The sequence below is a fragment of the Coenobita brevimanus genome, chromosome 97 (genome assembly GCF_032717465.1).
Source record: "Coenobita brevimanus isolate Jiangsu-jjx chromosome 97, ASM3271746v2, whole genome shotgun sequence".
NCBI lineage: Eukaryota > Metazoa > Arthropoda > Malacostraca > Decapoda > Coenobitidae > Coenobita > Coenobita brevimanus.
In genome coordinates, this window is record NC_137050.1 from 46,612,979 (window position 1) to 46,625,574 (window position 12,596).

General features: G+C 40.3%; 1 protein-coding gene across 1 annotated transcript in view; it reads right to left on the reverse strand.

Moving 5' to 3' along the window:
- Nucleotides 1-12,596, reverse strand: part of LOC145413689 (uncharacterized) — a 95,206-nt gene that overhangs the window by 9,593 nt on the left and 73,017 nt on the right. Inside the window, exon 10 of the mRNA XM_080283344.1 lies at nucleotides 8,619-8,768. Within this exon, the coding sequence (XP_080139470.1) occupies nucleotides 8,619-8,768 (150 nt within the window). The remainder of the gene's footprint in view (nucleotides 1-8,618; nucleotides 8,769-12,596) is intronic.

Sequence of the window (12,596 nt, forward strand, 5' to 3'; positions counted from 1 at the left end):
CTGGTTGTTCTATAGCCGCTGTTGTAGACGGCCATCGTTCTTCTCCTAGATCTATCAACATTGGTGTTCCTCAGGGCTCTGTCCTATCACCAACTCTCTTCCTTTTATTCATCAATGATCTTCTAAGCTATACATCTAACCCTATCCACTCATACGCTGATGACTCCACCCTTCACCTTTCCATTCTGTTCCCGCAACGCCCATCTCAACAGTTACCTCAACAAACAAGGGATGAGGCTATGGCACACCTAATGTCTGACTTGGCTTGTATCTCTGACTGGGGTAAAAATCATATGGTAGTTTTTAATGCACCTAAGACTCAGTTCTTACACCTATCAACCCGACAAAATCTTCCACAGGTATACCCACTAATGTTTAATAATATTCAGCTTAATCCTGCATCATCCTTGAACATGCTTGGGGTTTCATTTACTCGGGACTTATCTTGGAAAGATCATATTACATCTCTTGTAAAATCTGCTTCCAAGAGATTGGGTGTGCTTAGCCAACTCCGCTCTTTCTTTACCCCTGCACAATTGTTGACTCTATACAGGGGTTTTATCCGCCCCTGTGTGGAGTACAACTCTCATGTGTGGGGAGGCTCCCCACATACAGCTCTTCTCAATAGGGTGGAGTCAAAGGCTTTTCGTCTCATTAACTCTCCTCCTCTTACTGAGTACCTTCAGCCTCTGTCTCTTCGCCGCACTGTTGCATCCTTATCTCTTTTCTATCGCTACTCTAATGGTCACTGCTCCTCTGAACTGTCTGCTTGCATTCCTCCACCTCTACGACGGGTGCGTAGCACCCGTCTAGTAGCAAACTCTCATCCCTTTTCTGTCCAACTCTCTAATGCAAGAGTTAACCGTTACTCCCAGTCTTTCATTTATGCAACAGGTCAGCTCTGGAACTGTCTCCCTCTGTCTGTATTTCATGCTGCCTATGATCTCCAGTCTTTCAAACGCAGTGTGTCCAGGCATCTCAAAATGATCGGATCTTGAATTTGGCTCTCTATTGTATTTTGTTTTTCTCTTGGAGGGAACTGTTTTACTGCGGGCTCATGGCCTTTGGTTCCTTCTTCCTTGCATTAAAAGAAAAAAAAAAAAAAAACACCGTGTCCCCTTTTTTCGATAAGGGGTAAGGCTTTACTCCTGGATAGAGGACTTTTGTTTTGAAGCGTGTAGTACTTTATGACAGGATGCCCTTCCTGATGTCTACCAATGACCCTTGAATGGACTCGAACCTCCGACCCCCCTTCGGCCAGGGCGCTCGTACCCTCTGAGTCACGGCTGCTACAACCAGGAAGGTGACCGAAGAGTGTTTCCTCTCCCGGCACGGCAGCTTACCCGAGTGTAGTGCGAACTTACGACTCTTTGGTCTCGAGTCCTCCATTCTCCATTATGGTTAGGAATCGGCCCAACATTAGTGATGGGTGATACCAATAATTTCACTTCAATACAATACTAATTACTTTTTACCTCAGTGTTGGAAGCATCGAGTATCGATATCAGGTACTTTTTTACCTTAGTATCAAGTATATATATATATATATATATATATATATATATATATATATATATATATATATGTGTGTGTGTGTGTGTGTGTGTGTGTGTGTGTGTGTGTGTGTGTGTGTGTGTGTGTGTGTGTAATGTACAGAACAGGAAGTTTTCAAATGCTGGCCTCTCTCATTTGGGTCACCCCAACATCCACTGACCTACCTTGTATCTCTTTTATTTATTTATCTATTTATTTATTTTTCATAACGCAAGGAAGGTGGAGCCAAAGTCCAGGGGCCTGCAAACTGCTCCTTCCAAGAAAAATTGCAAAAGCAAGACAACAGAGATCCAAATTCAAGATCCATTCATTTTGAGAAGCCTGGACACACTGCATTTAAAAGACTGAGGTCATAGGCAGTAGGAAATACATACAGAGGAAGACAGTTCCAGAGCTGACCTATTGCATAACTGAATGACTGGGGGTAGTGGTTAACTCTTGCAGTATAGAGGTGGACAGAAAAAGGATAAGAGTTTGTTGCTAAACAGGGAGTACTGTATTATGCGACCGCGGTAGTGGTGGAGGGAGGTAAGTAGACAGTTCAGAGGGACAGTGAAAATTCAAGTAGCTACAGAAAACAGATGAAGATTCAACAGTACAGCGAGGAGATAGAGGCTGAAGGGAGCCAGTAAAAGGAGGAGGATTAATGAGACGAAAAGCCTTTGACTCCAACTTGTTGATATGAGCTGTATGTGAGAAGCCTCACCACACGTGCGAATTGTACCGTGCACAGGGGTGAATAAAACCCGTGTATAAAGCCAATAACTGTGCAGGCGCTGAATCAGCTAAGCACACCCAATCTCTTCCAAGCAAAGTTTACAGGAGAGGTAATATGATCTTTCCAAGATAAATCCCAAGAGAATGAAACCCCATGTATGTTTAAAGATGATGCAGGATTCAATTAGGTATTGTTAATAATTAGGGAATATTCCTGTAGTTGATTCTGATGAGTTGAAAAATGTAAGAACTGAGTTTTTGATGCATTAAAAGCAACAGGATAACTTTAACTCTAATAAGAGATAAGAACCTAGTCAAAAATTAAGTGTGCCATGGCCTCATCCCTTGTCTTTGAAGTAACTGCTGAGATGGATGCTGTGGGAAACGGATGGAAAGGAGAAGGGTGGAGTCATCGGCAGATGATTGGATAGGGTTAGATGTACAGGTCTGAAAGTCATTGATGAATAGATGGAAGAGAATTTGTGAAAGGGCAGGGCCCTGAGGAACACCACTATTGATAGCTCTGGGAAAAGAATAGTGGCCGTCTACAACACCAGATATAGAATGACCAGAATGGTAACTAGAAACGAAGGTATAGATATAAGGATAGAAACCGAAAGAGGGCAGTCTAAAATTAGAAATTGAAAGCCTTTGAGGTGTCAAGTGCAAAGGCAAGGTTTTCGCCAAAGTCTTGAAAGAAGTATGACCAGAGTCTGAAAGGAAGGTAAAAAGATCACCAGTGATGTATCCCAAGTGGGAACCATACTGATGATTGCAATGAAGGTTTTGGTAGGGTTGGTGGTTTATTCATTTTTTTTTAAAACAGATTCAAAAACTTTAGCAATACAGGATGATGAAATGGGCAATAGTTAGAGGGCTGGGAATAGTCATCCTTCTTTGGGACAGGCTGAATGGGAGTCAACTTGCAGCGATAAGGAAAGGTACAAGTTGACAGACAAAGGCAAAAGAGTTCACCCAGGGTGGGTGTAAGCACAGATGCACAGTTCTTGAGGACAACAAGAGGAACCCCATCAGGCCTATATGTCTTGATACCGAGACCAGTGATGGCAGAAAACACATAAAATGAAGAAATTTTATTGTTAGCCATGAGGATGTCAAAAGGGGGAGGAAGTGATGGAGGATCAGCGCCGGAATCGTCTAAGGTGGAATTGGAGGAGAAAGTTTGAGTGAAGAGTTCTGCTTTATTAGTACCACAGATGAAAGAGCCACGGAGTCATAAGAGCAGAAAAGAGTAGGGGAGGATGATGAAGTAGTTATATGGGTTCATGGCAAGGTGCCAGAAGGAACGCAAAGAATTTAAGTTGGAATTTAAGTCGGAGAGTTCAAAGCATTTAGTAAGAATGAAATTATTTTTTGCACACAGGACAGACTAAGCATGGGTCCAGGCAGAAACATAAAAGAGATGAGATTCAGGGGTGTGCTGACTTTGGTACCTCTTGAAGGCCCTCTTCTTGTGGACATCATTAGAACAAGCGTGATTAAACCTTTTTTTTTTTTTTTTTTTGCATTAGTCACAGGATAAGAAAGGATTATATACTTCCATCCCCGACAGAATTAGCTCTATAATGCGCGAGGCACACACAGATGGCTCTCGGCTATAGAGGCAATAATCAATCCAGGGAAAATCAAAGACGTACTGCCTGAGGGCCTTCCAATCAGCAGCTCGAAAGTGCCATAGCTTTCGCTTCTAGGGTGGGTCCACAGGCCTTACTGGAGGGATAGGACAGGTTGAGGGATACTGTTTGACCAGAGGAGCCCAGTGGACCCAGTGGAGAGAAAAGATTAACGGCATAAACAGAAGGATTAGCTGCAAAAAAAAACAACAAAAAAAGTCAAGTATGTTGAAACTCGAAGGCATTCAAGGATACAGGTAGGGTGTTGTACACGATGCTCCAGATCATTAAGGATAGAAAAGATGTGGGCTTGTACATTGGGTGGATCAGTGAATGGAGAGGAGAGCCAAAGGTGGTAGTGAACACTGAAATCACCTTAACTGGAAATTTTAGAGAAAAGAGAAATTGACAGGATGTGTTCCATCATGGAAGCAAGATAGCCAACTTATTCACAAGCAGTAGAATTAGGGGATAAGTAAACAGCACAGATATATTTAGACACAGAATGAAGGGATAGCCATTGCCAGAAAGTAGAGTATTCAGGAGATTCTACTTCAGGAACACGAGAGGAAGATATTTTGATACGTACATACACACAACAGCCACCTTTGACTTTGAAGTGAGTACAGAGAATGTAGGGGGATACAGCGAAGGGTTTGCTACCACCCACTTCAGACATCTGAGGCTCAGTAAGGAAGAGAAGATGAGGTTTGGATGAAGAGAGGTGGTGTTCATCGGAGAGAAAATTAAAGGAAATGCCACGTATGTTACAGAAATGAAGAAGTGAGTCAGACCGTGGTTCCAATCATCTCTCTTGGCTGTCACTGGGAGAAGGACAGATTTTGTGGGCTTTTATGATTCCCCAACCCCTGGGGAACTCTGGGGCTGGGTGTTGAGGTGTTTTTTTTTTTTTTTTTTTTTTTCAAAGAAAAGGACGTGTGGTGTGTAATGTGTATGTAGTTTGCTGTTGAAAGACCAAGGAGATTGTATAGGAGAGTATGCTTGCCTAGTCTCTGTGTTATTGATATGAGGAGGTTCAGTAAATGGGGATGGTCAAAAGCTAGTTCAGAGGGCTGATGAAACGGGAGCTCCAGCTCTTCCTAAGCTATCCATCCACCTTGGCAGTACTGCCCTGTTCAACTGGTGCTACAGTCTATTCCCTCTAATTTAAGTTTTACAACCCACATATATTTCGTAACTGTCATATTTCCACTTTGTTACACTACACCATTATAATTTTCCTACCATTGCAATGTCTCACACGCACCCATTAATGGGGATGCTAATAGTAAGAGAATGAAGTTGAGAATCAACTACTGATTTGCTTACTAAATAAGTTAATAAAAGTGATACAGGCAAACCAGGGACTACATTCCATTTTACTTATGCTTATGATCCTTACAGTATTATTAGCAAGTTGTTATTTTTTTGTTCGAGCGAGCGAAACGAGCGAGAACACCACATTTAGTCACAGTTTGGATCCCTGACGTATGTACCCGAGCAAAAGATTTATCGCTTCACCAAGAAATGGGGGCAGGGGGTCGGGAGGAAAACTGTAGTATAGTAGCGAACTTTTTTGGATATCTCAGCCAATTTTGAAGTTACAAGAAAGATAGACACCAATTTGGAAATTGCATAAAAATCCCCAATTATTTTCATTTCATAGGCAACCCGTAATTCCCAATAGTTTTTCCGTAAGTCGCGGAAATTATTTTTTATAAGGCAGAATAGTGTAACAGCCAACTATGCAGGAAATAACGGTTTAAGGTTGCGTGAGTAGTGCAGCAGTATTCACTGACGATTACTCAGAGCAACCAGGATTTGCCTTCTCAGAACCAAAAACACCTGTCTGGCTTATTTTTATTTGGAGGGGGGGGGGGGATTTTTTGATTGAATCCGAGTCAAACTAATACAATACCCTGATCGTTGAAAGAAACTAAATTTCTGATTTCTGATTCGAATCAGAGTGCACCGAGAGATTTGGTAAAAGTAATTTTTGTGAGTGAGCAAAAAGCAAAGTCATTATTAACCTGCTAGGTCTGACGCCCTAGACCAAAAATTAATACAAGAGAAGTATTGGTTTTAGGAAGTGCGAGGGCATATTTTTGGTGTAATCTAATTAGTTCTTTTTAGTATTTTCAGGTCAGAAAATCATAGGAAGATGATGAGCCACATGAGACAGTATTCAGCATTGCCTGTCTTGCTCGCTCCCTCGCTCGAACACGTCCCACACTTTCAGTGTGGACGCCTATTACATGTTTATAACAAGCGTGCTGGTCAGCTGCTTGACCTATGTCGCGCCACGATATTGTCAAAGCGAGAATAAAGAAATGAACTTGGTGAGCATAATAATGAGTGGATTGAGCAGAAATGCTTGTGGTCGATGGGGCTGGAGAACGGAAGTATGTTTTTGGATAAAGAGCATTCTCGAGACTGTGAGCTGAGAGTAGATCTTTCAGGAACGGCAGTGTGAGAGGTGGAGGTAAAACGATGGCCGTGGGGGTCAAAGAATAAGCTTAGGATGATCTGAAATTGTGGTGGTGTGCGAGGAGGGGACATGAGCGTTTACCACTGGGTGTTATAGGATTCATGTTTTGATTGCAATGAAAGATTATCAGTTATTCTGCGAAGTAGGACGGTATCATTTTCGGCAACGTGCCCTATACCGCAAAGCTAGATTAATTGTTTGTTTGTGTGTGTGTGTGTGTGTGTGTGTGTGTGTGTGTGTGTGTGTGTGTGTGTGTGTGTGTGTGTGTGTGTGTGTGTGTGTGTGTGCTAATTCCTCCAAGGCTATTTGATGGATTTGAATGAAGCTCCCCACTTGAGTTCGTAGCTTTGCTGGAAGGGTTTTCCATTATAAAAAAAAAAAAAAAAAAATCCCAGCTATAGTTTGTAAGGGGATCATCCTCACTCACCAAATAAAACATTCTCAGAAACAGAGAATGTAAGGCAGATATGGCTTTGATATCTTTAACCTGTTGCACAATGGACTCTCATCCATAAAGCGATTGTTTGGGAAGTGTGACCTCCCAGTGATTCTTGCGAAGGTCAACCCACCCCCTTTCAAAAATGAAAAATGATCAGAACCTGGGGAAAGTGAGCACATGGATTTCAACGAAACTTCTCAGGAAAGTTAGTCAGATTCCATGATTGAGTCTTCCGCTGTACAAAAATTTCCATCATTATTTTTAAGGGGTTAGCCTCCAAAACTTATAAACGATACCAAATAAGAGAAAGATGTGATATATAGCTTTGACGTTTTAGTGCATGTCGTACAATAGACTATCATCTGTAATGCGATAATTGAGGAGCGTTATCCCCCCAGTTTTCTTGGGGGGGTCAGCCCTCCCAAAAATAAAACGATCAGAAGTAGGAGATCCTTCTAATCATTCTTTGGGGGGGGAGGGGTCGGCCCTCCTCACAAAAATAAAATAATCGAAAATAGGGGAGGATGTGAATGAAACTTCACAGCTAAGTTCGTCTGGTTACTCCGAAGGTCTTCAGTTATTTACGGTTTTCCAACTAGTTTTTGAGGAGATGAACCGCTTCACCTAATTTAAAATTCTCAGAAATAGTGAAAGGAGGGCAAGTAAGCCTTTGCTATTATAGCTCATGTACAATGAAGTTTCATTCCTAATGAGATATTTGGTGAGCGTGACTCCCCGGTGATTCTTGGGGGGGTTCAGCAACCCTCCCAAAAATAAAACAGATTTTAAATAGGGGAATGTGAGAATATGGATTCCAATGAAACCAGCATACATATCGCAGGGCTGGGTATGCAGTTTCTATGTTTTCTCTGAGTGCATAGGAAGATAGTGCACATCTACTTTCAGAGTATTCTCCATGGAGAACAAATGCAATAGCAAAATCAGTTTACGATGCTGTCATGTGCCTGTTGTGTTGCAACGCGGGTATAAATCAAATAACAATACACTGTATACTGAGATGAGATATAATTAGAAGAATCTCAAGGTGAATGATAATATACAAACAAAGAAGAAAAAGCAATTGCCTATTTGCACCATGAAATAACTGGAATAAGGCGAGAAACAGTGGTTAGACCTCAGACTACGAATACATCTCAGTTTTGAGTAACTATCATTATACTATCTGTTGTTATTCTTCCGCGTGATTGACACGATGAATTAATGCAGTGACTGTTTTGTGGTTGCATTTTGCTTCTGAAAATGTTGATCGGAGATTAGGGACAACATAGTACTTCTCCCTGTATCTCTTTTTGTCCTTTCCAATTATCATATGATTTTTTTTTTCTTCTACCATCTCTTATGGTTAAAGGAGCAGTTGGTAGGAATAACCTTCCTATTTATATTTCCTGTAGTGGAAATTCTTTGTGTTTTCTCTATTTCTTGTTGGTGATGTTTGTGATATTCTCATTCTTATTACTAACGCTCGTTACCCCAGTCTTATTACCGTGTTCCTTGGTCGACTGGCTTCAAAAGTTCCATGTATATATACCGGTATAGAGAGAGAGAGAGAGAGAGAGAGAGAGAGAGAGATAGCGTAAGTGATGATGATGGAACATGTTTAGTCTGTCTTTATAATTGCTGACTACATTCTAATGTGAGATCCAGGCTGATCACATTCAACAAATGCAGGTGTTTCATCAATAACCGTCAACATTTGGGGATGGCTTGCACGTTAGCACACTCGGTTTTTAAACATAATGTCGAAAGTAATCTGTGGTTCTATTACCGTGGTAGGCTCAGTTGTGGGAGACTGAGTAGTGGGACAGTCTTGCTCGTCGCTACCGTCGCTACAGTCGTTATCACCGTCACACTTCCAGATGGCCCAGATACATGCATGTGAAGTGACACACTGGAACTGTCCTGGCTGGCACTGGAACTGAAGTGAGAAATATATTTGAAATTACAAAAACTTATGAATATGGCATGTTTTCACGACCCTGTATTTTTTGACTGCCCTGAAGATAGTGTTCCCTGAATACTTGTTTCTCTACTATTCATTTTTCTCTCTAATTGTGATAACTATTGATATTCTCAACCTGGTGATTTTCAAGATTCTTCTCTTATAAACATACAAATGGTCTCTGCAAGTATAATTTTTCTAATATGCTTGTCTGCTCGTTCTTGCTGTGAGGCCTTAAACGCTAACATTACCTGGCGCTCAGTTTGTACCTGTTGTGTAACACTGTGTGATGCAAATTCTCTGCCTCGTTATTGAGCGTCAGTACCGTGACATTGTTCTCTAGTTCATTCCTGTGATCTCCAGGCCACTTTAATCAGCTTGTAACAGATCTTTCTTACTTAGAAAAGTTAAGAAGGACTATGCTTTCTCTGAGGAGTTTAAAATCATTCGAAAACTAATGATGACCATCTGGTGATAGCAAGTACGAAATATAGAAGAGGTCAGTGTATTAAAAACATTCAAGTTAATGATTTCCTGATGCACTGGGTTATACTGATTACTGTCCTCTTGTAATACGGTCTCAGAGTTGTTCCTTATTCTTGACTTTACCGATTATAATATATTCTTCAATTGCTTTGACTGTTCTGATTATAATACCTGCCCCATCTGCACATTATAATACATGCCCCAACTGCTCTAATCATAACATTCCTGGCTGCTCCAACCGCACCAACTTCTAAAAATGCTCTGATTATAACAACTCCCATAACTGCTCTAACTTTATTAATCCACTGACTACTCTGGCTGCAGCAACATCTCTGACTGCTCTGCCAATGAGAATGTCCCTCACTGACCTGACTAAAATACTTTTCTCGATTGTTCTGAATATGTTATCTTTCCTGACTGGCCATTAGAAGTATTTTCATAGTTCTGAATATCATAATTTTCTTGACTGCTCTCATTATAATAACTTCCTTAACAGTTCGAATTAATAATTTCCATTCCTGCTTCGTCTGTAACAGCGTCACAGACTACTCGGCTATGGTTAATATTTCGATTTGGCAATTATAACTTCCATGCAACTCTATTTCGGCACCAATAATTTCCCTCGAGGTTCTAAATATAACAGCATATCTTTAATACTGTACCACCCTTGATGGCTTTGGCTATAAGAAAATGCTCTTGCTAAGCTTGCTACTTCGTCAAGTGGCTCGGAGCTGAGTGACAAGCCTACTTTTCTTTTTTTCCGGAAATCTTTTACAATAATGGGTAGTAAACATAGAACCCAACAGCGGTTTGAGGTGGAGCACATTATGGCGCCCCTGTAAACTAAGTGGAGAGACGCAAAGGCAACATCCATCCAGGAACCAAACCTCTACTAGGCACGTAGAAATGTGTAAAAGTTTAGCTAGGTTAGGCTAATTTAGACGAATGCCTAACATTACTTACCGTTCATTTAAATTGACCTAACCTAACTTAACCGAAGTAAAGTAGCTACCTAAGCTTAACCTAGATTATCCCAGCTTATCCTAACCGCAACCTAAATTAACCTAGTCCAAATTAATCCAATCCAATTGACACTCATTTCACGAGCTGACTAGGGATTTCATGAAATCTCTGGTTACACAAATTCACCGCATATAGATAGATAGATATAGATAGATACAATATATATATATATATATATATATATATATATATATCCGCTATTAAAAAACAGGTTTAAGTGAAACTTCGGACGCTCAGACTTCAGACTATTTCAGTCATTTTGTGCATTGAGAGAAATTTCCTTATGTCTGAGAGAGAGAGAAAAAATAAGACATACAGTGCAAAATAAATGTTCTTTTTCACTAGCGCGGCACTGAAAGGGTATTAATTGGTCAGCTGCACTGATCCAATGATCATATCGTAATCGATAAGTAACAGCGTATTCCTGATTCTTAAGATTGTACTCATTTTTTTTTTTTCTACCTGGAAGTGGAGTCAACTTAAGGGGAAGGGATTTAGAAATAAGCCTCGCATTCTTTTCAGCTAAAAGAAACCATTATTAGGGAGAATGCAGCCAACCCCATGCCTCAACTATATAAGTTGCAATGAAAAGCCGGTAGTTTGGAACACCGGGTTCATTTAAGTGTCATATGCAAAACTTAATGAAAATGGAAAAAAATAAAAATAAAAATAAGAGGCAAGCCGCCATGTAATTGTACGGAAAGAATGACTCGAATGCTGAAGAACCAAAATTTAGATTTCTCCCCACAATCACGCGAAGCCTATCCACGAATCACGTGCACTGTAGACTTCTGCAGAGATTCATGCTACGTCTGTTCTTAGCCTTTCTAAGAACAACTTCGGCCATTTTCAATGCACCAAGTAGATACCTGAGAGAGAGCAACACTCGAACCCACCAGTTGATTTAAGGCAATAATATTTGACTTTGTTCTTTGCCCTTGACCTTTGCCAGACTAGTCACATGATGAAATAGTCTCATTCTGGCTTAACCATTAACCCTTGAAACAACTTTGCCTCAAATATAATCCAAACTATATGAATTGAATTCGTCAAGTGACCTGGATTATTAATCTTTCCCTGATACCTTGTCCTTTGCCTGATTTTTCTCAAAATCGAAGCTTTATTCTTGTTTTAACATGAACCCATCAGCATAGTTCAGTCAAGGTTGTATAAAAACTTTATGAGTTGACCTTGTCAAACTACCATGAACTTGACTTATTGTTCTAAAATACAGTTGGCCAATTTCTTAGGTGTTCCTCAATTCATCGAATTAAAACTGTTTTAGTTACTTTAGCTAACAGACAAATACACGGGTCAAAATTTGATTTTACCCTAGGACCTGTATCTGACTCATTGTTATCAGATATGAACCCCAATCTTGCCTGAAGCTTAACATCTCCATTCATATCAGATTAAGACTGTTTGAGCTTACCTTTCCTTCTGATCCTGACCTTTGACGGATTGTTTTCAAAATTGTTTACATTCATGACTTATCTTCAGGACTTCCGCAAAGTTTTGTATAAACTAGATAACAAAACCGATTAGGATAAGCTGAGCTTGCCATGTGTCCTGACTCCAATTTAGTATACTAAAGAATAGCAGGTTTACTTTTTGGATGATCCTCAACATTTTCACCAAATTTGGTTACGATTGTATCAAACCTGTTTGAGTTATTTCACACACACACACACACACACACACACACACACACACACACACACACACACACACACGCACACACACACACACACAGCTCGAAACATAACACTAACACTTGCTCCTAAGCGCTAGTGTAATGAATTTTCAAGTGCAAACTTTTCTGCCTCCGTTTGTCATCTGGCTCCCCACCCCCTAAAAAAAAAATATATAGATAAATAACCGTATTCCTGGCCCTCTTCAACATACATAACTCTGTGTCTGATGATTTATTTTGTAAATATGAATTTTTCAAATACATTTGCAATTAGACCTACGTTGAACCATTTCTGTATTGTTTCTACAACCCCGTCTCCTCTACAACTTTGTATGTCACTAACGTATCTTCAAAACACTGCTTTTTGCCATTAATTGGTTCGATACATATATGGTATAGAGCACTGCTCGATGTCTTCTTAGTGACAACCGGACAATCAAACACTTCTGTCTTTGTAATATGTACACTCCTTTCAGGAAATTTTTTCTCTTTCAGTCTGTCCTTAAATATGTTCACCACCCCCTACGTATTGTCGTCGGATGTCTTCTTTACTAACCATTTAATGTTACCTTAACAGGGAAATTATGAATTACCTTTCTTCC